The 27,921-nt window shown below is 49.9% G+C and overlaps 2 protein-coding genes and 1 long non-coding RNA gene across 3 annotated transcripts in view; 1 reads left to right on the top strand and 2 right to left on the bottom strand.

Moving 5' to 3' along the window:
• LOC100116545 (roundabout homolog 2) overlaps positions 1-27,921 on the top strand; it is a 297,500-nt gene that overhangs the window by 173,961 nt on the left and 95,618 nt on the right. The gene's annotated exons all lie outside the window — the stretch shown is intronic.
• On the bottom strand, positions 16,001-19,366 carry LOC100678096. Its single transcript, XM_016988964.2, has 17 exons — positions 19,241-19,366; positions 18,992-19,167; positions 18,758-18,922; positions 18,601-18,684; positions 18,333-18,520; positions 18,113-18,250; positions 17,952-18,050; positions 17,745-17,892; positions 17,594-17,678; positions 17,435-17,516; positions 17,164-17,346; positions 17,005-17,093; positions 16,872-16,930; positions 16,737-16,788; positions 16,483-16,654; positions 16,260-16,415; positions 16,001-16,176 (listed from the first exon to the last, which is right to left on the bottom strand). Exons 1-17 carry the CDS (start codon positions 19,258-19,260, stop codon positions 16,051-16,053), a joined length of 2,022 nt encoding a protein of 673 aa, XP_016844453.1. The 5' UTR covers positions 19,261-19,366; the 3' UTR covers positions 16,001-16,050.
• Positions 25,565-27,250, bottom strand: LOC116738481. The gene is made up of 3 exons (XR_004344498.1): positions 26,795-27,250; positions 25,974-26,620; positions 25,565-25,915 (listed from the first exon to the last, which is right to left on the bottom strand). It is a non-coding gene; the product is annotated as an uncharacterized LOC116738481 (long non-coding RNA).

Genomic DNA, 27,921 nt, shown 5'->3' with positions numbered 1-27,921 from the left:
CGAGATGAGCGGGGAAAACAGCTGCGCGCAGTCTTTTTTCCTCGGCGACGAATAAGGGATAAAAGGCTTTTTTAGAGGCGGACGCACTCCTTTTACGAGCGCTGCACTACAGCAGCGGCAGCGGGATAACTCGCTCGTAATACACGGAGATTACACTCTCGGGGGTCCGCGAGTTAAGAAAGTAAAAATCGGGTCACACGCACGCGCACGCCCGCGATCTTCGGAGCCTTAACGTCTTTGACTTACTTCGCTAGACGTTTTACGCGGCGCTTCGGCCTCCGTCTCAGCCGCGGCGTGTCGCCTTGTGTTTTACAGTTTACGCACGGCTCGGCTCACTCTCCTCTGCTGCAAGCCTTCTTTTCCAGCCAGCCCCCGCGCGGAAAACAATTTTACCGTCTACTCGAGCATTAAAAAGAAATAGAGGAGCCGCCGCCGGGTTTTTCTTTCGGATTTTTAAAACGATAAAGTTTTATGGAGCGAATAATGAAATTGAAAAGTCGAGGAGAGAGCAAATGCGCAAGAATTTCAAATGAGCGCGCGCCTCGAACTCTCCGCAGCGCGCATTTCCGACTTTTAATTGCAGCGCGCCCGTGCGCGCTTTTTGCGAAATTATCAATTTTTCACGATAACGGGGAGAACTGATGCGAGCGCGAGCGAGCGAAACTCCCCTGATTACATTAATTCAGCAAGTTATCCCCCCGCTGCTCGACGAACTTGCCGCAAGTTTCTCGCATACGGCGAAACTCGGCTGACGCCGCGAAGCCGTATGTATAGCACGTCTCGCGTCTAAATAGCGATTTTTCTCCGCAACTAGCTCCGAAGATCCGAACCCGCAACTAACAATTAGCCGCCGACAAAGTCAGCGGCGACGGCATCTCCATAGCAGCGAGCGCGGCTCGAAGCACCGAGCGTGACATATCCGATTAGGAAACGATAATAACGTCGGCCAGCGAAAGGCGGCCGATACGACTTCGCGCGCGAACAATCGTCCGAGATTTTGCCGTAATTAAGCCCTCCTGCGGCAGATCGCGCGCAGCTAGCCCGAACAATGCCGGATTTCGCGCATTGTTATGTACGCGACAGCTGAGCTGAGGCCGAGGGAGGGGAGTAAGCAGAAGCGTTATCGTCGCTCAGGCAGCAGCCTATACACTTCGCGGCTCGACTCTCCTCGTATACGGCTAAATGCCGCTAAATGCCGCTTTGTTGCCTGTCGCGGTTAATCACTGTCTAAATAGCCCAAAGCGCGCCGACGCCGCCGGCTCCCTTATAATATAGTTCGCCCCGCCGTTTCTCCAATACACGCCCGCGCGGCTGATAAAGCCGCTATTTTTTCGCGGCGTCAATTAGCGGCCCGAATTGTTATTCCGAGAGAAAAGCTCCCGCAAATATAAATTTCTTTGGGCTATTTGCATTGTGAGGATCTTTACGTCGCTCCATTCACACGCGTGGCCTAATTAATACCGGCTATTGTTTCGAAAAAAGCCTTTGAATTCCCATTCGATTACGACTCTGCATAAGTCGTAAATAACTCATTGACGAGGCGTCGAGCTAATTTTTCTCCCCTCCTTCTTTGTTCCAGGTAAGCCGATCATTCCGCCAGACTTGCGCTAAATTCCTGCAGTGCACACACACACGTACGTGAGTCCTGGATTTCTCCCTCGCGGAGACGCGGAAAAGCAGTTTCCATAAGTTCGCCCGAATAAACTACACAGGGCAGCGGCAATCGAGTTGCGAGCGAGTGCATGGATAGCGCGCAGCTACATCTATCAACTGCTTGCGTTTTATCGGCGCGCCCCAGACACTCAGACACACGCGCGCTCGCGATCCTGAAATATTTACAAGCTGCGCATCGCGCGCCCGTAAAACTCGCCGGAGAATTATCGAGTGGATATCCGGGAGAAGGCTCAGTAGGTACGCGCGCGCTTGCAGCGACAAGAGCGGAATTGTAAAGGGATCGGGAGAGAGAGAGAGAGAGAGAGAGAGAGAGAGAGAGAGGTAGCGGCGTAAACGCAATTTCCCATTCGACCGCAATCGCCATAAGCGAGGAGGCGATTTCGATTTTCCGGCAAGCGGGGCTTGGCTTCCGCCGAAGATTCCGAAGATGAACGGCACCGAATCCGTCGCCCCGCGAGTCCTTTCAGGAATGCAATTTCGGCCCCGACGATATATCAGCCCGGCCGTTATCGCAAGCTCAACTTGCGGCCGTCACTGCTTTATTAATCCTCGGCGCGACTAGACTGCCCCTGTTTCTCTACTCGACGAGCGCGAACGTTCAGAGAGAAGATTCGAAAATTCTTCCGTCCTGTTTTTAGCTAGTGCACACTCTCTTCTATACCGACGAGTAAGTAACAGACGGATGTTATTGGCCCTCGAGCGCAATATCACCATAAACTTTTCGTAATAACGACACGTGCTTCGCGCATCGAGGCGAGTTTCCCAAGTGCTTTATTGATAAAGCGCCGCCGCCTCGCCGATATCAGCCAACTTTTCTAAGCGATTGTCTGCGCTTATCTCGTCCTCTGTCTCCTCGGAGATACATCGTTTATTGTCTTATTTCATCTTTCCTCCTTACTCACGGTACACGTGGAGAGAATCCGCGCCCGATATCTCGGACCGCTTCGTGCTGTATACGGGAGAAGTTCAGCTAGTATCTATTTATCGACCACTTCACCAATTATCCTGCTGCCTGGTTATAGCCGCGGGGCCTCGGCTAACGCGTTCATTACGCCCCTTTTTCTCCGCGGCGCTTTACGTGCCATTGTCCTCGCGCGTTTTGAAGAAATTTATAGTCCGCACTTATCTCCGGATATAGAAGTCTCTCCTAATTTACGTTGTTATATCGTCACGCGCACGAGGAAACAAGCAAACAACGCAGTCGACTCGTCGTCCCCTTTCTCGTGTTTCTCTTGGCACCGAGTCGACTTCCGGTGTCTCCCACTCGCTGCATCAGGCTTCCTCCGGCCGATCGTGCTTGCGAAGCTCTCGGACTGGTACTTCCGCACTTGTCTCGAGAGCTCGCAATTACGAGCAATCTGACAATTATCGCCGAAGCGATGACGTCGCTGCCGGGGGCTGGCTTACTCCCACGCCTCGGCTACCGTTGCAGCTATTTTGTCGACTCCGCGCAAAGTTGCAGCCCGTGATTGTCCGCTCATTTGCGGGATAACCCGCGTGTGTGCTTATCCATAACTCTTCGGCGATTTTCTTTTTGCGCACCCAGCGGCTGCGCGATTGTTTCGCTTTCCGCTGCAAAAACCTTACCAGCGAATCTGGGCCACCGAACTCGCTATACCGCAATTAAATTTAGCTCGAGTTCGCTGATTAAATCAACGTCTACAGAGGCTACTGGGCATGAAACGAGCCGTCTGAGTAATTAAATATTTATTTTAAATGTATTCCCGTTCGCTATGACGAGGCATTACGGATAATCAATCGAATTATGAATCAGTGCCCACTTGATGATTATTCGAATGGATGTATTTATTATTCAAAACTTGAATTTCCAATCTGGTACGTGGAACGCATGCATAATTCAATTATCTATCCAGCTATATTTACTCGCTCGTAACGTGTAATTCGGATCTATGTCAGCTGATTGACGTCGTCCCGTACAACGGATTAGCGACATAAAATTGAGCGGCTTTTTAATCAGCGAAATTTTCCAAAAGCTCTAATCTGCCGCAGCCCGAATGAGCTTTGAGCGATGCTCAGTGTCCACTCGAAAGCTCGCTGGAGTCGGCCGATTCAGATTCCTCCGAGTCGAAATCCGATTAGACGTGCCGGTCGACGGCAATGAAATCATCGAGTTGAACTGCGCTCTGCGTCCGGGGCAGTTCATTGTCTCATGCCCGCTCGCTTTTGCGCGCAGTTTTAACTCCGTCCCTCTTTTGAAACGCGTCTCCCGCCGCTGTTATAACCGGGCGACGACGAGCGGTTTAAAAGCCTTTCGCGAATGAAGCGGTCGAAGGGTTGCCCCGCGCTGCACGGCTGACTTATCCACAATCTGGGAGGATTAGGTTTATACAATATTCATAAGCCGCAGGCGACGGCGGCGGGCCTCCGCTTTTCCCTATACTCCTTTCTCCGCGCGTCCGAGCACTTCCTAACTGCTCTCTTCCCTTCCTTTCACCCTCCGCATCAACCGAGTCCGCCCCATGCAAATCTGCACTTACTTTCCCGCGTTAAATTCAAAATGTACCGCGTGCTGCTCGTAATTCATTTTTTGAGGCTTGATTGTCCAGATTATCGCGCGGCCGGGCCTACGCCACGCTAATGAACTTGCATATTCATCGAGTTCTTTTCCGAGGCTCTTCGGCTTCCGCGCAGTTCGCGGGGGAAACGCTTCGGAATTTTATTCCAGTGCCGAACGGAGGGCCGAGCAAACATAAAATGCGCGTGCACTCTCTCTCTCTCTCTCTCTCTCTCTCTCTCTCTCTGTCTCTCTCTCTCTCTCTCTCTCTCTCGTATCTCACCGGGGCACGTCTGGAGATGCCGAGGCGAGAGCCGAGCGAGCGCGCAAAAATAAGAGCGAAAAATGCAGAAAGAACGGGCCGCGCATGAATTTTGGGCGGACCGTCGATACTTTATTGCGATCTCCGAAGCTGCGGCGGCGGTCCGTTAGATCTACGGCCGAGCTATACGCAGAAAGTTATCTGAGAACCGAGAGGCCGCTTTCCACTTATCCCCGGGCGAAGCGGTGCACCCATAGCCGGGTAATCGGTAACCCGATGCCGGAGCGAGATCTCTGCCCCTCTCGTTGCTGAGCCCAGCTAGCCTTTCGCGCCAATTAAGCTCGATTTACGCGACTTTATCGCGGACTTTTTCACTCGCCGCCGTCGTCTTCTCTTCCCCTGTCTTTCGTCCGCTCTTTCGGCTGCGTATCAAAAATTCATGCGCCCGGGAGAGAGGACCCTCGTCGTTCCCGAACTTCAATTAAATTTTAATCGATCTTCAATTAAACTCGACTGCGCGTACGCACTCGAGAGATCCCGCTCGCATTTGTTTTCGCTAATTGCGACGCCTACAAAGCAGTCTGATGCTTTAGCACTATCTCAACGCGTCGTGTCGGCGAGACGCGCAGCGGATAACGAGACAGCCGCGTAGTACACTCCGGAGGAATAAAAGAGGGCGCATTCTCGACCAGACTCCTGGTCCCTCTCCCGCCGCGGGGATTCCATTAGGGCTGAAAAAAATTCGTCCGACAGCGACATTAGCTCGAATCCGCTCTCGAGAACCTGCGCGCGTGTCTCCCCCCGCCGAGAGAGAAGGCGCGTCGCGTAGACAAACGCGGAAAAGCCGGTGGCGCTTCAGTGGAGCAGCTCGAGCTGCAGTCGGCCGCTGCGCTAGCGCTCGCGCAATATAGCCGCTCGACTTAATTACACGCGCGGCGCGCGCCGATGGCTGCACGCATCAGCAGATTTTTTGGCTGAGGCGCGTACGCGCGCGAGGGTGTCCTTGGGCTCTCGACGAGCCTTTTCAAAGTGCCTCTCTTTTTCCTCGCTCTCGCCGGCTCGACCCGCGAGAGAAAGTGAAAAAGAGGAGCCGCGAGGACGCCGGCCCGTGAATGAGCGCGCGGATGAAAATGGAAGGGCGAGAACGAGAGTCGATGAAAGGGCATCAATGATGGCGCGAGTGCGCTCCGCGTTTATATGCGCGCTCGACTCGCCATGGTAACGCTGTAAGCTCGCGCCGCCGGTGTTCGTGTATGAAAGTGCGAGCGGAGCGAATTCCGAGTGTAATTTTTAGCTTTTTTTTTGGCGCGCGCGGCGAGGGATAAAAAATTCGGCGTATCGCGCGTGAAACCCAGTACCGATATTTATTTGCTCGGTAAAAGTTGACACCGCGCCGCTCCGAATCGAATATACAGACGCACGTGCGTTAAACGTGTTTTGCGTGTATGGAAATAAAAAAAATACCGTCGGCGGACGGAAAGTCGATATTCGGTTGCATCGATCGACATCGTTCGCTTGTTCTCGAGAGTTGCGCTCGGCCAGTTCGTAAAAATTCGACGATTCCCGCGACCCGCCCAATTAGGCCGTAAAAACGTAATATAAAACCGGATAGCGCGCAGCGAGCCTGGCTGCTCGTCGAATGATAACAAAGAGAGATGAAAGATGGAGCGAGAGAGAAAGGCGTAAAGCCCGAGAGTAGCGCACGAACGAGCCATTGTGCCTCGATTATGCTCGAGAGCGAAATGCGCCGAAGGGTCGCCTCTCTCTCTCTCTCTCTCTCTCTCTCTCTCTCTCTCTCTCTCTCTCTCTCTCTCTCCGTCAGTCTTCTGTGTATTCTCAATGTATGGTGGAGTCACGACGCGCGAGCGGTGCGGGGGACACGAGCAGACACTCTCGGAGAGTTTCATACTCGCACGCGGCGGATTGTTCGGGCACACTGTACGTTTTTCTCCTTCGCGGGCTTTTGTCCGGCTCTCTCTCTCTCTCTCTCTTTCTCTCTCTCTCTCTCTCTCTCTCGTCCGTCCAGGAAATCGATGATAAAGTCCGAGGTAAAAGGCTAAATCCGATAATTATCGCTTGCAAGGACGCGGTGTGTAATCATCGCGTCAGTAGCTTTTTTATTCTGTCCGAATGTTGCGTCCCTCGCGCGTACAAAGTATCGATCTCCTTTTGTCGCAGCTGGTTTCGAGCTGAATGCCGGTAAAACATTTGTAATTCATCATTGTTCCGCTGAAATGTAGGAAGGCGCTTTATCGCGCCCCGCACGAGTTCGTGTGTATACGCCGCTGATTATCATCTGGCGCAGCGTGTTTTTTACAACTTTATATTTCATTCTTTGTTGGAGATTATCTCGGGGTCATGAGCCCTAATATGAATCACATTCTTTCGGGGCCGTATTTCTCTTTTATTTTGATGTATATACAGGGGCGAAAAAAAAGTCTCCCGGTGCCAAAAGAGCATAAGACGCGCGGGCGTAAAAAGGTGATATACGGGATATACGTATACGCGCGCAGAGAGAAGAAGCCAGTGGCATCGCTACAAATGGATGAGGTACACACAGCGCGACTCCCCCGCTCTTATATCAGTGCTTTCAGCGTGCAGCGCCTGCCAAATCGCCGAGTCACAATGGACCATTTGTACGTTCCGCGAAATGACGATTGAATAGCAGCCGTAAAGACGAACAACTGCGCGCTGCGGCCGCGCGCGATGAAGAAGCAGAAGCAGCAGCGGCGGGAGAAGAAGAAGAAGTCACTGCGCGGCCTTTCAAATGTTAATTTCGCGCGAGGGCAACAAACCAACCTGCTTCGATCAAAATTCTGCTTTCCTCCTTTTTGCGCCGATGCCAGCGATTTTTTCGCGAGTGTATCTCTGGCGTGTATCTCGCCCGCGGCGTAATTTATAACTTCCACGTGTGTGCTTATGTGCGTGCGGGGGAAGAAAAATACTGACGATTAAAGCGAGTGGCGCGGCCTTGTTGACTCGATAAACGTTTGCTACACGCCCCAAATGTGAAATTAGATTGCTGCTGCCGATTTTGTTGGCCTGTGATTAATTTGTAGCTACATCGATCGCCACGTCGTGACCGTTGGAAATTCGATTTTGATATGCAATCGAGCTCAGAGCTCACCGCGCGAGCCGAACTAATCGCCCGACACGGCGGCGGCGGCGGCTTCAAAATACGCGCATTCCGGCTCTCTCGCATAATAGTTGACGCGCCAAAGTAAACGTCTCGCGCGCGTGCTTCTCGGAAGAAAGGCGTCCGGCCGTACACGGGATCGTTCGCACTCCCTCTACATGTATACCATGTGAGTTGGCTGTATCTTTTACGCTCCGGCATAGCGGTTGGATTCGTGACGCGCGAAATTCGACACCGGCCCGGCACATAATGCGGACCTTGTCTGATGTCCGCCGCGCGCGAGAGATGAGCAGACACCCTGTTTTATGCGGCGCAAAAAGTCGAGCGTTTTCGAGAGACTATACTCTGTGTGTCGCTGTCTCGCCGAGGAGTCCCGCTCTGGGACGATGCGTATCGGATTTTAAGGCGATATAGTCCACGCTATCAGCCGAGATAAATTGATCGCGATGAAAAATTTTATTAGCTTTATAACGTCGAAAATTTATGGCGCTGCTGCTGCTGCTTTGAAGTTGACTAAAATCTGCACTTCTTGTACGTCTCTCATCCGGCGAATGGCAACGAGGGCGTAATGCGATCCCGCGTAAAGGTTATGACGTATTTCTCAAAGTTTCCTCGCGATGTGCAATTCAAATGGCCGCGTATCGGAATTTCAAATGAAGACCGGCCAGATTTCACTTTGAATTAAAAGCTGCGAGCTCCGGTACATTTTCATCCAGCTCGTCGCAGCGGCTAATATACGCTCCGACCTTGGATGGCAGAAAAGTGTGTCGCCCGATCGTCTTCATTAGCGTGAATCTCGCTTCACTCAAACGTCATGAAAGAAGACGTACCTACTCGAAGACTTTACAGCGAACGTAAAATCGCCGTTCCATCCGCAAATAAGCATCGCAGAAACAACAACGGCGAGAAGCATTAAAAAGCAAAGCAATCAGCGGCGGCAGGCAATCTAGAAAACCGCCCCCGCAGCCACTTGAGAGGCGCTCGATGCGTGCATCTCTCTCGCGCTCACGAGGAATTCCCATTAAGATTTATATAGCCGGCGCTGTCCCGTGCGTGGCAGCCGCTTGTCATTGGCGGCTCTGCAACAATAAACTTTCCGCGGCCACGTGTGCCGGCGGCGCGCTACGCAGAAGAGGAGAGACGTCTTCTTTGTAGTCGCGCGGATGAAAGCGATGCCAACTATTTCCGAACGGGAGTTTTCGGTAGAGCCGCGGGAATTTCTCTCTCGCTCTCTAATATATGCGGTAAAATTTATCCCTCGCCTACTCTTTCGAGCAGCTTCTCCGGACGGAAGCGATGCGTTTCGCAGTCGCCGACGCGCTTCCGCGAAATTTCGCACGCGCGCGATCATCCGCGCCGGCTGATAAATTTACGATTATTACTCAGGCTTTATTAATCGAGAGCGTCGACCAAAGTCCAGCGCGTCCAAACGCTCACTCGTCGCACATGCGAGCGGGAACGGGACGCGAATAGGAGTCCACGCTCGGCTCGAAAAATCGAAAACAATCGCAGCTGCCGGAGCGGGGCCGCCATACATCAAGCGGAGACACAGTGCCTCGCGAAAAGTTTAAGTGGACCACCCCGGAGCTGGAAAACAATGTTCTTTTGAACGAGCCGAGCGCGCCGACGGAATTATGCCCCCAACGAGAGCAAAGGCCGTATACGAGCACGCGACTCCGGCGGAAAGATGTAATAGGCGGATAGAACTGTATTACTCTCTCGCGACCTCGGAGGCTTCCATACGCTCGCTTTCTGCTCTGCGGAATCGTCTATTTTCGTATCGAGTGACACAATTGTCGAGTCGGCGGCAGACAGCATAAACAGCGCTGCGCGAATATAGATCCGCAGTTTTTTTTTTGCCACCAGGTTGCGCTTCTTTCACGGCGACCCTCGTGCAGCGCTCATGTGTTTGTCCCTCCCGACGACGACACACTTTTTGTCCGCCGCGTCCAAATCGACGTTAACACCTTTGTACGATCTACGAGCGAGATGTGCTTGCGCATGTCGCCGTCGCTTTTTTCTCTCAAATAGTGTCCTCAACGGCAGTAGCTCTCGTTCATGCGCTCTCTCTCTCTCTCTCTCCCTCTCTCTCTCCCTCTCTCTCTCTCTCTCTCTCTCTCTCTCTCTCTCTCTCTCTCTCTCTCTCCGGGACTATTCTCGTCGCGGCTGCCGCGTTCATTGGCGTCACTCTCGCCGAGGGATCCTTTTATTATTTTTAGTCGCGTGCTTCGTATACCTACTCGTCCTATTAGCGTTTTGGACGAAAAAAAGCGAGCGCACGAATTTCAGTTTCGATATTCAGCGAATTCGTCGGAATTATTCTCGATTTCCGATATCGCAAGAGTTATTTATACGGGTCGCTGCAGCGCGAGGCAGAAAATAGACTCAATCAAACTAAAAGCCCGTGTCTTCTTATACCGTCGTCGCGCGAGCCATACATATGCAACGAATATTTCGAACTTTATGCAGCGTGTTATCTGCCCGCGAGATATTCAGCGCGGAATCATTATCGAAAATGCATTTATCCCGGCCGCGCGCGACTGTTATGATCGACGCGTGTACAGGCGCACAAGCGATCCGCGGAAATTTGCATATTCATGCGGAGCTACTCAATCAGCGAGTCGGGGGAATCTTAATTCGAAATCGCACTTTGCGTCTCTCGGCCTCGCGACGCAAAGAGAGAAGAGCGAGATAAAGCTCGCCGAGCGATGGCGATTTATACAGGCGAGTCTGTCTCTCGATAAGCCCACGAGGAAAAAATGTCGCGGCGCCTATGCAGCTGCGGAGAGAAGGGCCGAATTGAGATAAGCCGAAACCCGTTGTCGGAATGCGAATCAGGAGATAATGAGGGCCAACGAACGCGACGACGATTCAGAGAGTCTTATTGTGTGTGTCTCTCTCTCTCTCTCTCTCTCTCTCTCTCTCTCTCTCTCTCTCTCTCTTCTGGTTCGCCTCTCGCGCTCTCTTTGCGCCACGGCTCGGCGGTTCCCATCATGCGGGTCACGACTGAATTCGCTTAAGTACCCGTGTTTTTTTATCTTCAATCGAGCCGAACGCCTCCGACTCCCTGTTTGTGTGTGTGTACGTACGTACTTACATGTACGCCGGCGATGCCGATACGGCCCTTAATTAATCAAAACGGTAATCCCGGGCTCGTTTGTTCTTCTTAAAGCGATGAAGTCGTCACGCGCGGAAGCTCTCTAATGAGTTTGCATAAATAATTTAAACGACCAATTCGTACATCCGCCTCCCGTTTAGGAATAGAGGAAAGTGAGAGCTTCATCGAAAAAGCAGAGCGACGTAATAAGGGACGCGCGACGACGCGTACAACAAGTAGCAAATAAGAAAATCCGCCGAGCCGCGAGCGCGCGCACGAGTGTACAAGTGTCATTGTCGCGTGAAATCAGCGACAGCGGCAGAGGTGAAGCGTCTCGTTGTTGTCTCGCAGGCTTGCTCGTTAGCGTTCGCCAATTTACCTCGCTGATCATTACTCTCTCGCTCTCTGTTCCTCTCAGTCGGCTGCAGCTCCATGGCAAAAAGCAGCGAGACAGAGAGAGAGAGAGAGAGAGAGAGAGAGAGAGAGAGAGAGAGAGAGAGAGAGAAAGCGACACCTAGGCGCGCCCTGCAATCGCACGCGCAGCGGCGCCCGCCGCCGCCTCCTACGGGGCCAATTTATCTTCGCGTCGTACGTATACGTACGAGAGAAAGAGAGGGGGACTCCTGGGGATTTTGCACGGAAAACGACGAAAAAATACCTCCTTAAAGTCGTCCCTCTCTCTCTCTCTCTCCGTTTTCCCGACTATTTTTATATCCGCGAGAGCTCTCGTAAATCGTCCGTGCGCGCATTTTTCGGATTTATGCGTCTTTGCGGTTGCACGTACTCTTCGAATTTCCGCTCGCTTGCGCGACGCTAATGTCCCATTTACACTGGGATTACTGGATCACCCTGTCAGCGCGCCCGCCGGCAAATCGCTTGATTAATTCGCCGAAATGAAATCAAGCCTCCGCGCGTGCATACGTAGTGCAAGCGGTGTAACAGTCGGGCGTGAGGCATGGAGACTTCTCAGAAATCCCTTTTTCGCCGTAGCTGCGCATACACGGCATTTTCTCGAGTCTTCCGGTGGTGCATCCTTTTTGATACGCCGTTTCCCGTCTGATCTTTGTGCAGCCTGCAGCAGCAGCGGCAGTTGCCTTCCTCGAAAAGGGCTGTTCGGATGGAAATCCGTGTGTATCGAGGAGCCCTGAATGCAGAGCGCGCTTGCATTCACTCGGCAGCTGCGCCGCAGTGAAATCCGCGCGCTTCTTTTCGCCGCCAGCGGAGGAAGCTACTTTACTTTGCGGGTCATCGTTTGCGCGCGACGGCTTCTTCTTTTCTCACTTGCATCACACAGAGCGAATAGCGTGTATACACGAGGCTCTTTTTTTCTGGCTTTTAGTAAATTACAGCGCACGTTCGATATAGGTCGACCGACCGGATGAAACTCTCATCTGGAAACGCCAGCGCGCATATTTTTCAGAAACTTTCCGGGCCGAACAGAGGGTATAGGAGCCGCCGCGGTCGGCTTTTATTTCACTCCCGGGGCATTTCCCGAAGACAGAGGCTGAGCGAAAGGGTCTGGCGCGTCTTGCTACGGCGAGTCCGCGTCGGTGCAGATGAAAGCGAAGGAAGAAGAAGGCGACGACTCTGCGCGCGAGAAAGAGCTTTCGCCCCGCAAAGAAGAGGAGCTGCGCGTCACTCGGCTGACGTTTTGAAAGTCGCGCGCTCGTTTTATAGATGCACTGCCGCTGCTCCTCCCTTCGATCGCGTTAAAAATACCTCCGGCGCCCTTTGTGCCCTTCTTCGCGCAGAGCTCTCTTGTGCTCCCGCTTTTATTCGGCTGACTTTGATTCCGCGAAGAACCGGAGAGGAATTTGGCTGATGAAACTGTGCCCTCTGTCTCGAGAGTCCTCTCGCCGAAAAAATGACGGATCGAGTCGAGCTCGCGATTTTCCGCGAACGACTATAATCGGCTCAGCAGAGTGCAGCGGCGCAATTGCAGATAGGCTTGCATCAGCGACGTGCGGAGGGAATAAGTGGCAGACGAGATGTCTATAAAGGCGCGCGGAGAGAGAGAGAACGCGAAAGCAGCGTAATTGTGCTGCGACTGCATGTGCTGGAGCTGCAGGCTATCTAATGCGCGAGAATAAAACGAGCGCCGCGCGCGGAATGCAGCCGGAGAGAGACTTAACGTCTGTTTTATAGTCGGTATTTCAGTTGCGAGTACAAGACTGGGGGGACAAATTATGAGCCACTGCCGCTGCTTTCGGGGAAAAATGCGCGTCGCGCTGCAAAATTGAATTTCGAAGCTTTGTTGGCTCCTCAGCGCGCGGTTATTAGTCCGAAGATCGCGCGCGCGGTCGTAAACTCTTCGAGTTCAGCGTGGAATAAAACTAGTTATTCCAGGCCGGGCGTTTATTGCGCTTGTAATTCCGAACTCCAACACGGCTTCGACAAACTGATTCTTTGATGTCGCAATAAATACGCGGCGGGAAAATAAAGTACAAGCGCCTCGTTAGCTCTGATAGCTTCCGAATAGCAACAGCGCGTTGTTCTCGACGAGAGTGCGCAGTCATCGCGATGAGGTAGAAGTAGCTGGAGCTTTAATTGGTCGGAGCTACTTTTTTCGAAAAGCGGTTATTATCGCGCGCTCGCCTGCGCGATGGCATGCAGAAAAACGTCCAGCGCGAAGAGAGAAAAAAGCCAACACAATGCACTCGAAGAGAGAGAGAGAGGAGGAGGAGGAGAGGAGCAAGCTCTCGATCTAAAAATACAAACGACCGCAGACTTAAGAGTAACGGCAACAAAAGCCCGCCCGAGGAAGGAGGGAATAAAAGACGCAAAGTGAGAAAGGAGAAGAATATAAGGAGTAGCGGACGCGCGAGCAAAAGGGGCAAAAGGCAGCAGCGGCAGCACAAGAGGGTAAAGTGAGAAGAGGCGCGATGGTTCACGTCCTCCTTATTCCCGCTCATTCCGCGATTCTCTCTCTCTCTCTCTCTCTCTCTCTCTCTCTCTCTCTCTCTCTCTCTCTCTCTCTCTCTCTTCGCATGAAGCGCGCGGCCAAGGAAGATGAGATAGAGGTGCAGCAGCTCCTGGTCCTCGTGCGCGCGCGGCGGTGAAATAACGACACGAGAGAGAAAGATATACTCCGCAGAGTGCCTTCTTCCTCCTCCTCTTCTTCTTCTGAGGAAACGAAAATCTTGACGCCACTCGGGGAATCTCGTGAATGTACACTTTTCCTCGCCCGCCTGCTCCCTCTCACATGCTTGCTCCTTTTCACGCGGATTGTCGCCGACTCCTTCTTTATTTTTACTCCCGGTGCTTCCGCCTCGCTGGCGGAGTTTCTTCGAAAATTGAAAATTCTAATGTAGGTCAAGAATTCGCACGCGTTCCGCGCTTCATCGAGTGAAAAGCTCCTCCTTCAAGCGCCGCGCGCGATACGGCGGGCCATTTGAATACCCGCCGCTTTAGAGCCAAATGAATCCTCGCTCTCGCTACAGAAGAGCAAGGATAATTCTGAATGTCGTTAAGGAAACGAGTCGGAGCTTCTTTCCATTCGCTCTGCACTTGCCAGGCGTCATTCGAAAATCGTGAAACGGCTCTCTTCCGCCTCTCCCGATTCGAGTGAGACGAATCTCCTGCTCTTCGTGTGGTTCTTAAAAAAGCACTCGCGCCCGCGTTCGATTTAACGCTCGCGCAAAAGAACAGCGGACGTGAATTAGGAGCGACACACTTTCCACATTATCATGCACGCGACTCACGTCATTTTCCAGCCCCTGCGCGCGGCATTCCTCCGAGCTGCTTTGGGTATATATAACCACGCTGGGCGCAGACCTCCCCTCGGGCTAAAAAAGAATCAATCCCCGAAGATTTTAAGACGCCGAAGCCATTAGCGGGGCGCGTGTCGCTGACGTTTTCATGGACGTGTGTGTAGCGGGCGCGCAGGAAGGCGATCGTCGAGCCGGAAGTCGTTCCCCGATTGACGGAGTCCGACAGTCGCACGCTCCCTTCGGGCCGCGCCGACAATGGCCGCGCGCAGCTCCTGCTGCCGAGAACACAATAGATGGGAAAAGAGAAAGAGAGCACGGGATATGCCACACACCGCGAATCTCGCTCGTAATTGAGTTTCCCGCCGCGCGCAACCGGCCGAGCCCTCTGACTTATCATCCGTGACGCGGCTGCCGCCACCACCGCCGGCGTTGCGACCCCCTCGGACCGCGTACTGCGTGCGCTTTTTTATCTGCCGCCGCCGATCTCTGCTCTTTTTGCCGCCGAAGCTGCTACCGCTATGCCACCCTCCGGCCCCTTCGGGGTAGTCCTCGTAATTAATTCGTTACGATTGCGGAACTTCCCGGACGGATTGTCGAGCACTTGGAATCCAATCGTGTTTTCCGACGGTTTAAACTCTATTTTCCGCGGGATAATAATTTCATCGTATTCACAGTTAGGCATTCGCGCGCGATAAATCAAAAGCGTCCGACGGCCGGGAATGCAAAGTTCGCTGCAACTTCGAGGAGAACTTCAGGGAACGCGCAGCCTGCATCGGGACCACACTCGATGCGGATTCACCTCCACACGCGCGCACGCGGATATCTCTCTTCGCGCTCGCGCGGAAAGCCGTTATAAATCGAGTCGGCGGCAAGTTTTTATTTTCCGCGAGAGAGAGAGAGAGAGAGAGAGAGAGAGAGAGAGAGAGAGAGAGGGGGAGTTTATAAGCGAGCAGCTAACCGACAACTGCGCGCCGAATATTTTTCTCCTGCCTCTCGTGTCTCGTGAGCGCGGAATCACTATATTTAGCTAGAATGAGGGCATTAAATCGAGCCGGGAGAAAACATAATCTCTCCATCCCGGTGCCGCGCGGCCCAGTGACTAATGTCCGACAAGTCCCGCGCCGCCGCAAAGTCGTGTGTAACGTAGATGTACGTGTGCCTTATGGGAATGGGGAAAAGAGTCATTCCGCGAGAGAGACTCCTTTCTCCTTCGCGTGTGTGTACCTGCGAGCCTGCGCCCTGAGAACCACCGAGAGGACCTGCCTGTCCGCTGCCTGCGATCGATTCGCACGAGAGAGCTGGACACCGATCGCTGTCTCGAGCGAGAGAGATCTCTCGGCTTACACCTCCCGTTCGCTTGCTCGATTTGCCTTCTGTGCTATTTCTTTTTGGGCTATGGCTTTATTGTGCGCTGCACCTGATGTAAATCACGGCGACTTGCCCGCTGCATGGTAGTCGTGCAGGGGATTACGATTTTTATGCGGATCACAATGGTGGCTGCGGGCTGCATTTTTAACGGTGTCGACAAACTGTTCGAGGATTTTATTACTGCGTCTGATCAATGTGGGGCTTGTTTTCGATGAGAGGCTCGAGTTACAAAACCACATTTTTCTGCTAGTCGGTTTATTCGTTTTATTCAAACTTTTGATAGCTCGATTACATAATTTCGAAGGTGCACGGAGACATTTTCACTTGTCTTGGGCAGTTGAAGAATGCGCTGCGGTATGGCTCCCAATTGCTCAGCACATCCACAGTCATTTTTTCTGAGAAGTAACAGTGGTGCTGAAAGGGAAAATTATACAGAGTGTCTTGCGTTTTCCTGGTATAGTTACGATTAAAGGCGACGCTGCACAGAGTGTACCTACCTTTAAATACGATAAAATAAATATCGTATCTCCTGAATAACCGAATCCGAGGGGTTCCTTTCTGCTTTCGTTATTATGAAAATAATGTTGGATCATGGCTTGGTAGGCTATACGCAGGCCTAGTATCTCAGACACATATGCATCAGCTTCTTCGGCCTGTAGAATAAATCATTACACGTAGCATGAATACTTGTTGAATATACGCACGGCGATTCCTTCTTACCTTTAATGAAACGCCTGGGAAGCATTGCGTCGTATTTTTTGGAAATCGAGCATGTGTAAACAGCCAGTCATAATCGTCAGCATAACTTTCCTGAACTCCGTACTTTTTATTCTTGATCAGATCGAAAAGGAAACGAGAGATCATGGCTCCAAAACCACCATAGTGGAATTCTCTAGAATCATATTACAATCAATGAATAACGTCATGGTCATCTCTCAATGTTGCAAATTAAAATATGTTTGTTGTTATTTTACTTGTGCAAAGTTGGTCGCACCAAATCTCTGCTGCTTAAAAATGCTCTAAGAACTTGATAGAAAGAAAATCAGGTATCATTAGCTTATCTGAATGCCGATAACTTCTTAAAATGAGATGCTAGAAACAAGACAAACCTATTCGGTTTTCTGGTTTTCCTAAATCCGTGATGCTGAATGGTAACCTCGTTCTCGGTCTGAAAAGCGAAAACGCATCTCATGCAGTGTTATAAAATTAATTATTGTAGGTATCACAATGATATAACCTTACCTATCTTCGAACTTGATGTCACTGAGTGCTTTAGTAATTTTTTTGTAATAATTTACAATATCTTGATGGTAATTATGTGTTAAATGTAACTACAATACAGACAGGAAATTCAGAATGTTTAGGCCAAACAGATCATTTCTTTTTCAACAATATACTTACATCACCATAAAATGAATTTATTAATGATATGTTAAGATGTTCATCGATTAAGGGTGTAGCGATATCTTTTACATATTGTACAAGGTGTTCATTTTCCTTATTTAAATCAGCTACAATAATCTCGGCTTGAATAGCTCTAACTATACGTATTACCATAGCTTTCACTGTTTCAATCAATAAATCCTGCAATTGGTGAAAACGGCTTTATGAGAGATGAAGTACTTATTTTCATGGACTAATTATATATCAATAAAAATAAAACATCTACTACCAAACTATTGCGATTTTTGTAAGCATGCAGCGCTTCATAAGACGTTGCATAAAGTTTAGTTTGATGCATGCAGTACGATGATCTGAAACGCAAAAATATGCGATTACTCAATTTGCAAGCCAGATTTAAGTAACGTATCTTTTATTGGTGCAACTATACTTGTCCTGATTGTGCATGCTGGTCCACGCATCGTAGCTGATGTATTTGAGATTATCAATAATCCATTTCACAGCAAGAATATTAACTGCAACACACGATGTGTGTATTTATTTTATGATATAGCTTTTGAAAACCAATATTATCACATTACCTATACGATTCTGCTTATTCGAAAACAGACGCAAATGCTTTTCTAAAAGTTTGAAGTACTGTTTGTTTTTCACCAGAATATGCGATTTATTGATTTCAGCCATTTTATACTTGTTAAACGTCAATTGAAACATTTCGAACCAGAAAACCTGGAAAAATAAATGCAGTTTTTAATTTTTCATAAATGGTCGAAAAAAAGTTGTCTTACCTCAGACGATTGGGATCCACGACCATTGGTTTCTCCAAAGTAAAATTCATACCATTTGGGTATGGTTATTTTTACAACGTCATGTTTATCCAGTGCCACCTGAAATTTTAGAGAACAGCATTGCGCTGTTGTATTGAAATGAGAAGATAACTTATTCATACCCTTTTCAAAGCTGTGAAAAAATGCATGGCCAATTCGAAATTCTCCCTCTGTTCTGGATTTGCATTTAATGAGTTCATTACTTTTTCCAGTGACTCATATGAATCAAACGCAGCAACGGCAGATTTGGGGGGTTCTAACTGTGCATGAAAAAGTAATTAAAACAGTTCGTAAACTTCAAATTATCATAGCCATGATTTTTCCTAAATCTAAGTTACGTACTAGAATGATTTTTTGACTTGGCTCATCAGGATTGGCGGTGGCGCTGACATCAAAAAAGGCATAACCAAATCCCATCTCGGCTAATTCCTTATCTATTATTTGCCATGACTTTAACGATGCGTTATGAATAAAATGCTTGAATGCCAATTCTACTATGCTTTGATTTTCCAGAGTCACTGAATGAGCCTCTGCAAATGAAATAAAATCGGCTTTGGTCACGTTGTACCTTTATTCACTTAGAGTACATTGATTCGAACACATTCTTTACCAGTTGCCATGCAATCTTGGTACAGCCGTTGCTCTACGGATAGAGCTTTAGAGCCGTAATTGGCTATTGGATTACTCAATAAATCTGAAAAACATATCGCTCTCTAAATGCTAGAATCTAAATTATGCTTGTATATAAGTCATACGATTAGCTTTACTTTCCACATCTTGAAAAATGTCCAGAAATCGCACCTTCAACGGATTCCGAATCAAATTTTCTTCTTTCGGCTTCGTCCATTCGAACCAATACGAATCGCATATATACGCTCTTGGATTTTCACAACGGCCATGTAATGGATTCAAATTCTTGACAATATTACGATCTGCAAATAACTATTAAAGTAAAACCATGTGTGAGATTTTTTAATGTTACTATTAATAGTGATTCTCACGCAAGTATCGTAACGATTCCTGTTCCGCTTCAAGCTCGGCGTCTGTCTTGGAATGATTCGAAGCCGTCGACGAATACCAAATACCGAAAAGTTTCAGTTTTTCCACAATTTTATCTCCTAAACTTTCACCCGAAGCATCGATGTGCGCGCAGAAGGCACACGCGACTATCAGCGACCTAAAATCAAACAAAATTGATCAAATCACTATGTTTTACTTAACAATATTTGCCGTATTGTAATGCTACTCACAGAAATAGATGGCGCTTCATTCTTCAGTATTGTTTGCTGCACGAGCACAAACTGAATGAAGCTGTTGTCGCTGACTTTACGTAACGTACGTGAATCGACCGGAAAATGATAAATACAATTTTTAGCACTCGGTTATCTTCTCGCTACAAATTAATGAGACACGACGCGCAGGAAACTCTTGATTTCCGAAGCGGCGATTACTGCGTCAGTATTTTTTTCAAAAACATATTAAATTCATCATTATAATTCCCTATATTTTTATGAAAATTTAATCGTTCGTCATGAAGACCAGATCGCAGTCCTGATAGCTCTGCAGGCACACATACGATGTATTACCTCGTCGTCCATCTTCGCGATGGTCGAGGAAAATATCGGCCGAGGGCGATTTGTGTCCAGTAGTAGGATGAGTCGTGCGACTCGACACTCTGGCTCGATGAAGACGAGCTATCGCAGCTAGCTGCAATGATGATGATGATGGCGATGCTGGTAATGATGATGATCGCGATTACGAGTGGACGCACTGCGTGTGCGGCGATTCCTTCTTGACCCGCGCCGCGGCTGCTCTCGCATGCACACGCGCGCGCTCGGATGCGCTTTATCATTGTCGCGGGAAGTAGCGAAGTCTGTTTACTCTCGGCGAGGGTTTGTCTTCCCGCAAAGCGAATTCCGCGCTCAAATGAGACGAGATTTATCTAGCAAATAATTATCTCGCGCAGAGTTGGCTCGAGAATCGACGCTTTCTTGCGACGCGACGACTTTCACGAGAATCCTCCAATGACCCACATAGCTTGGAAATCAAGCTCGAACAGCGCGGGAGAGCGATTATTCAGTATCGCAAACAGTTATCTTAATTATGATTAATTCCGCCTGCGGTCTCGCATATTAATTTCGCGCGCTGCGCGCCAAGTGCACACGCGAATCGCAGACGCGCATAACTCACGCCTCGCTCGAAACTCGGCGTCTCTGCTCGCACAGTATACAGTGAAACTCAAATCCAAAGCGGCGAAATAATAATAATACAGAAAAAAATGAAGCGAGTCTGATTCATTCCAGACGTCGCAGGGAGAGAGTAGGGAAATTACAAGCGTCGTTATATCCCGATAAGTACGAGTGCGATTGAGGAGGAAGGAACTGCAGAACTCACTCTCGAGTCGCGATCGTTGCGCACTTTTACAGCTGTAAAAACGACTGTCGAAGCGAGCTCGAGATTGTAATGGCCATCGCGCGCGCGGCAGTCTGTGTGCGTACGCGCGTGCTCGCGTGCATACGTACGCATGAAGCGATGAGGAAGACTCGTGCGTGCGACGTGCGCGACGATGGAAATAGCGAGGAGGACGTATTCATATGCAGTGCTGTGTGGAGTAAAGACGAGAAACTCTTCGTCGAGTTATAACTGCGGAGCGTCCTTTTTTCCGCGCGAGAGTTTACTCGTAAATCTACGGCCGTATATTGACGAGTAATGAGACGACGCTGCGGCCTATTAGAGCCCGCACATAGTATACCTTGAAGAGGCAGTAAAGCCGGAAATTAGTTTTGATTGGTGGTTATTGGCGCGCGTTTTAGTTTCCTCCTATACTTCGGAGATGCGAATTCGACCACATCAATTCGAGCTCTCGCAGCGGCTTTTTCATCAACGTCAGCCTGAATTTCTCTCGCGAGTCGCCCACGATAATACACGGGCAGCCTCTTTCGTTTTCGCCTCTCATTATGCGGCTCGACGTCGCAAAGCGCGAGAGAGAAAGAGATAAAGAAAGAGGGCTGACGGGCCGCCCTTTGTCCGCTCCTTTCAATCGCTCGGGCGCGACAATTTCCATCCCTCACGGCGGGGCGCTAAAAAGGGTGAAAATCGCGCGAGCTGTCCCAAAAAGCTAACGAACGAGCTCTCGTCTCTCTAGTCTCTCTCTCTCTCTCTCTCTCTCTCTCTCTCTCTCTCTCTCTCTCTCTCTCTCTCAGCGGAGCTCAGCGTGCCAATAATCCACCTTAACAAGCTCATTAGTCTATTTGCATGACAGCGCGCGTCCTGGCGCACGTAATAACGCGCTAAGTTCGCTGCTCCGCTGCAGCGACTTCGACGTCGCTCGAGGCGTGAGACCGAGCGAGTATATATAAACCTTAAGTGTCAATCGTAAAATCTAATCGCGACGAGAGCGCCGCCGCCGCGGGCCTCGTCGTCGCCCCCGTCGTCCTTTTTCGCTTGTAATATGCCTCCTCTTATTCCTCCGCGATTATTACCTTTTTTTTGCAGCGCTGTTGCTTTTCTCGAAATTTTATTAGGTGAGGAGGGCACTAAAAGAGCCTTTACTCAATTCGAGTTTATGCCCACTCCGACTCTCTTTCTCTCTCGCGCGCGATTAGCGGCTAATTCGACGCTGACTTACGGCGCCGCAATCAGGCGCACTTGGTTTCAAGGCGCATAAGCTTGGAAAAAAAGAAACGGAAGTAACTGAGCGAAAGCCGCATCAAAGACTGATCCGGAATTCGGTAGGCGAGTTACGCAAGTCGCGCGTGCACGCGTTGCCGGAACAAGGTTAGCCGGCGTCGGCGGGTGGCCGCAGACTGTTAAATATTCAGAGCGCAAGTCGCGACGCCGAGTCCCCCCCCCCCCCCTGGCCCCATATAAATTACGAAAGACAGACGCGCCTTCGACATGCGTACATACATCCGCGATGCCAGGGATTAGGAGATGCTTAGCGAGAGTACAAGAGCAGCTTGCGTGTAACTCACCCGCGAACCGGCTCTAAAGTGATTTTCCCGAGTTCCCTCTCTCGCGGTGCGAGCTGCAGATGCACAGGCAGACGGGAGAAGAGTCGTCGGAATCCCGCGATAATCCGCGAGCGACGAGTTGCACGCCCTCTTGTTTCGACTTAAGCTCGGAAAGAAGTCGATTTGTGTAGCGCCCGAAGTGTTGCGGCGGCGCTTTCGCTCGTTGTCACTTGTTGTCGCGATTAGCCGAGCTTTCACTTTCGAGTAAGCTCCCTCTCGACTTTCATCATCGATTCCGCGCTCACTCGCCGGGTACGTCGTTGCGTCATTATCGCAGCCGCACGTACTTATAATGCGGAAACACAAACGCTTTGTCTCTTGCCGACTGAGGCCAAAACCACGGCGCGGAGAAGAGAAACTGCGGCACGATGTACGCGGCCGAGGCGGTTCACAGTTTTCGCGGCGAGCCTTTGAAGTGCAGCAGCCGAGTCGTTCAATCGGAGAAAAGGCTGGAAAAGGAACGAGGACGGGAGATACAACCCGCTACATTCGGCTTGGTTTCTGGAAAAAAAAATTACAAAAAAACCACGGATCGCGAACAATGGCTCTGCGCGAGTCCAGGAAATTGGCCGACAAAGGGACGCACATCCCCGCGAAAGAGAGAGGAAAAAGCGAAAGTCCATAATATTCGAGGGGGGCATCCCGCAAAATACTTTAGGACTCGAGAGACCCGCGCCGCGGACTTTCCATATAAGCTGTAATATCTATGTTCGGACGCGAGCTCGACGGCGGCGAAGTGCTTTCGAGCAGCGAGGCTAAGCCAAATAGTAAAGCACTCGATAAACAGGGACGGCGAGGAGAAGGAGAGAGAGAGAGAGAGAGAGAGAGAGAGAGAGAGAGAGAGAGAGAGAGAGAGAGAGAGAGAGAGAGAGAGAGAGAGAGAGAGAGGAAAGCAGACACCGCAGCCCGGGATGTGTGCGCGTGTGTATACGAGCATGTGGGGAATACCAGAAACTCGCCCTTCCTTCCTTCCGTCCGTCCTCTTTCTCCCGCAACGCCGCACAATACACGGAGGGAATATCTCATGCGGCTCGAGAGGGAGGCTCGAAAGAAATTGAGGGAGAAATTATTAGTGCGCAGCTAGAGAGAGAGAAAGAGAGAGGAATTATTTTGTTGCAGCGCGCGGAAATTGCTTCTCCTTGTCTCGATTCAATCGCGTGATTTTCGTTTGCAAGCTCGGTCAGCTGAATCCTCTGGCAGCGGCAAAAAATTTTATTAAAACACGGAGCGATGTATAATCGTTGTATGTACGGAACGTGGGTGCCTGTCGCGAGTACAGCTCAACCTACGAATTACTTATGCAGCTTCGAAAAGTTAATTTTAAAATTTAAATCAGTTTCCCCGGATACGTTTCAAGCGCGCGCGCTCGCGAATCCGCCGCTGCTAAAAGCGTTACAAGAAACAACCGGGCAGGTCGTATACATGCATAAGCTGCTGAGAGAGTCGGAGGGAGGGAGGCAGTCAGTCAAAAGAGCGCGAACGAAAAAAGGGGGAAAAGCGTGTATATCCAAGGGAAAGAGAGGCTCGAAATAGAGAAAGAAACCGAGTGCAGGTTAAGTAGATACACGAGGGAAAAGTAAATCAAGTAAAACAGAACGTTGAGAGAGTAACGGCGCGGGGGAGTATAGAGGGACGAGTCGGGAGACAATGAGGGTCGAGGCTACGAAGCAGTAGATAAAAGCAAAATAGAATGATAAGAGAACATAAATAAGCCCGAGGTGGAATAGCGAAAGGAAGAAACATTTAAGCACCGAGAGAGCGAGAGAGATAAACTGCGCGCCAAATAGTACTCGCGATAAGGGAATACGGTTTAGGCAAGGAAATTCGAACTAGCGCGCGCGCGTAAATGGAAGCTGCAGGCTTAATTAATAAAAATCAAGCGAGCCAGACTCCACTCCTCTTCTCCTCGGGCTCGGCGGAGGTTCGCGAGTAAATTGATAAAATGTAGAAGAGATGTTAAACTACCGCGCGCGTGCAGACGCGAGGGGAGAAGAAGTTGCGAGAAGCGAGAGCCAGCAGCAGCAGCGGTCCCCCGTAAATAGTTGCTAATTAAGATCAAGAGATGATTACTCGGCTCTTCTCGGCAACTTTTTACCCGCGCAAAATCGACTTTTCAATCGAATGTGCATAAAGATTACGCGAAACGCAGCGCTGATTAATCCGCCGGAAAATAATCCATTCGACTGATAATTCTCGCCCGCTCTATTTGTTCGTATGAAAACGACGTTTTTAATGCGCGGAAAGAGAGAGAGAGAGAGAGAGAGAGAGAGAGAGAGAGAGAGAGAGAGAGAGAGAGAGAGAGAGAGAGAGAGTAGAGAAGGAGATGACCCGGACGGCTCTATTTCAATTTCACACTCGTTTCGCAAATCCGAGACGAGAGCACACAGACGCGCTACTAGAGCGGACAAAATGCGGGCGCTTCCTTTTTTCCGCACACTGTGTTTAGCCAGTCCGGCCGTCCTTGTTTGGCCAGCGCTTCACTCCGCCGGCTGCAAGGCAGCGTGTTTGCTCTGCGAAAAAAATTTAAAGCGATACAGGCCCACAGGCAGACTGAAAGAGAGCCCGATCTCGGCAAGCAGATAGGGAATCGATAATTCCCGCGCTCGCGCGCGTGTTCATAACTCATTTTTTCCTCCTCCCTATACGCGCGCGAATTGGATCACGACGAGTGGTCGCGACGCGCCTGCCGCATAATTACATTCTTACGTTCAACAAGTAGCGAGTTTCAATTTTCCCGATAGCGGAGGAGCAGGGATGAGAGAGAGAGAGAGAGAGAAAAAGAGAGGGAGCAGCTCGCTGGAAGGCTTCCAGGGATGCTGCCGCGGTTGCCGAGGTCGTTATGTGTCGCGGTCGGCCGCGTCAATCTGCTCTCGCTGCGCGGCGAACTTTTCGGAATCATTAAAATTACAAATAAGACATTAATATTTTATGTGTGTTACTCGCGAGCGAAAGGAATATAATAACACCGACGAGCTGCAGTGGCAGTCGCGCGGATTTATTGTAGTCGCGCGAAAGTTCACCGCCAGTGTCCGCCGAGGAGCACAGCGCTGCCTCCTGATCCGCTTAAGCCGATAACCTCCGCCGCGGGCTACTTTTAATTATCAAATTTTCAATGACGCTCAGCCCCGTATTTTAATCTCCGAGAAGCTACGCACGGACTGTATCGGATTAGAATTAATTATGCCATTCCCGACTCTCTCTCTTTCTCTCTCTCTCTCTCTCTCTCTCTCTCACTCACTTTCGGAGCTGCTAATTAAAAAGTATACACGCACTTGTCGTCGCCTGCAGTGATGAAATGGCGATTCGGAATAAGTGAAATATTAAAGCCCGCTCTGCCCGCGCGAAAATCCAGTGCTGCCGGCGAAATGCATACAAATTTCGTACCCTGCAAACTTCCACACTCACTGTAAAGGCAGCTTACACTCTAGTCCATTAGCGTCGTACATCGGGGGGAAAAATTGGCAGCCCGTATACAAGTATATCCTAGCTCATATCCGAAACTGCATCCGTGAATCCAGGCAGTGTATAGCAAGGTAGCAGCTAGCGGGGGCATTTATAAATTTGAAAATTTAATCCACTAATAGCGAGTGGGCGCACTCGGCTTAGCCGTGCTGCAGACCTACTCAAACATCGAGAGCGGCACCGTAGCATTAGTCTCTCTCTCTCTCTATGTGTACGCGCGTGTACAGATCCTCTGTGTAGCGCGCTGTACTGCACCGCTGCTGCGGGGGTCGAAAGCCATATTATTCCGCGGGCTCCATTCTAATGTTTCGCCGCGGGGCTGTATGAATTTTGGAGCTGCGCTGTACGGCTCTCGTTTCCCCGCCTTATTTCAATTGCAACTATTTCCGTCCGCGCTCCCCAGAAGCCGCTCGCTGAACGCACGGGCAAAAACGTGGACGCGCCTCGTGGCTAAGAGATAAAGGATCTTTATTTCCGCCGCCCTAAGACCAAGCAAGAGCGTACTCACGCGGCTCCTTCTTTTTGCGCTGCACTGGCGTTTATTTGCTCTCCTTGCGCTGGCTCGAGCCAGAGATAGAGACGAGTAGAGGATTCGCTCTCTTCCCGAAGAGTGGATAAAGCTGCTCTTTGATACGCCAGGGAACATAAAGCGCGAGCGAGCGAGCTTTCTTTTCGCTTTTAATTGCCAGTATCAGTCGCACCTTGCCAGCTCCTTCCTCTCTCTCGCTTCCTTTATCTTGCTCTCTCTCTCTCGCTCTCTCTCTCTCTCTCTCTCTCTCTCTCTCTCTCTCTCTCTCTCTCTCTCTATACTTCCACTTTCCTCCGCTCTCTCGCCTCCTCCTTATCTGGCCACTCGCTGCTTTTCTTTTATGCACTTAGGACTTGTTTTTCGCCCTCCTCCTTTTGCGGGCTTATTTATGCCCGACGCCGCTGAACGATATTTTGAATGCTCCTATCAACCCCCACTCAAAGTGGGACAATGCATTTCTTTTCCGCGAGCTAATGTAAAAGTCACCTGGCGCGAGTTTCTTCTTCACGCGGCGATATATAGAAGAAGTGAAAACGCGCGTGAAGCTGCAGTCGCGGGAATTGAAACCCGAGTGTGTTATCTGAATTTGTATATGCTCCCGACCTCGCGCCGTCGAAATAAATTACCTGAAATTAAGCGAAATTAAAAGCAAATTCGAGCTGGAGAACAAACCGGCTGATAAACATTTAAGGCTGCCGCGAGCTCCGGCCGCTTGAAATTCCGGCTTAATTAGAAGGAAAATAATATATGAACGCACATCGTAAAATTTCTACGCCGCGCTGCGCGGTGGTTCGAGTTACCTGCACGGAGAAAAGGACACGCGGAATCAAGCGTGTAGAAGCACCAGGCCATAAGTATAGTATATAGCTAGTATATAATCGTAAAAGAAAACAGTTTTGGATTGGCCTTCCCCCACCGATTGAACTTGGCTGGGCTCTAGACTTTGGCTAGTGACGATAGGTGGCGCATACGCGCTTTCCTATTTCCCTCATTATAATCTCCTCCTCGATAGATACAGCGCTGTGTCACCTATGCCAATTGTGCCTTGATCGGCCTGCTGCTTGGGTCGCTATAATGCTATAACTGCTGCGACAACACTAATTCGCCATTGTAACGTTGCACTTTTTAATAGCGAAAATCGTTACTCAACAACTGTTTTATGCTGTACAATAATACGGTTCTATTTCTTTTTTAAACACTCCGTGAGCAAAACGCGGTTTTCAAGGGGCTCGTTTTTCGTGTAGCGTTTGCGAAACTACGTTTCCATAGCAACGGCATGTTCCGCGCTATATTATTTGTTGCACGCACTATAGTTAAAAAACCTGGTGTTCATGTGCACGGAGTAAACGAGAATCGCTTACTACGCGCACTTGCATCAAAATATACTATAATATTCCCAAAACTAAATTGTCAGACGTATTTTAAAAAAATTTATGTTGTTTCAATTTTTCAAGGAAAATTCGTTTATAAAAACCGACGTCTGGCCACACTGATAACCGCGTTTCCTATCGTACATGCGTCGGCATTAGATAGCGCATCTTGGAAATCCACCCGACTAATTAACGATTTCACACGTCTTTGCTCGCGCGCAGGGCGCGTTCGAGTTTTTGTTATTGTTCAATCCAGCGCGATCGCGGAGCCGAGCAGGCTATATCGTAATTGAATGCGATCCCCCGGCGTACGTGCTAGTTACGCCATATCCAATCTCTTATTGAGCGATGATTTATTTTGTTATCCTTACGTGCTCATCCCGATGTATAATCCCCGATCGGATATCGATAACAATAATTTGCGGTGTGGGCAATCTCTCCGGCTGCTGCGTAATACCGTACGCCGCGAGAGCAAACACACTTATAACATGCATATTCCCCCGCTTAATTATTTCCATACCTTATGTTCGTATAACGACCGATCGACTAAGCTTCGG

This window comes from Nasonia vitripennis, chromosome 1 (genome assembly GCF_009193385.2).
Source record: "Nasonia vitripennis strain AsymCx chromosome 1, Nvit_psr_1.1, whole genome shotgun sequence".
Classification (NCBI taxonomy): Eukaryota; Metazoa; Arthropoda; class Insecta; order Hymenoptera; family Pteromalidae; genus Nasonia; species Nasonia vitripennis.
This window is presented reverse-complemented; position numbering and strand designations above follow the sequence as displayed.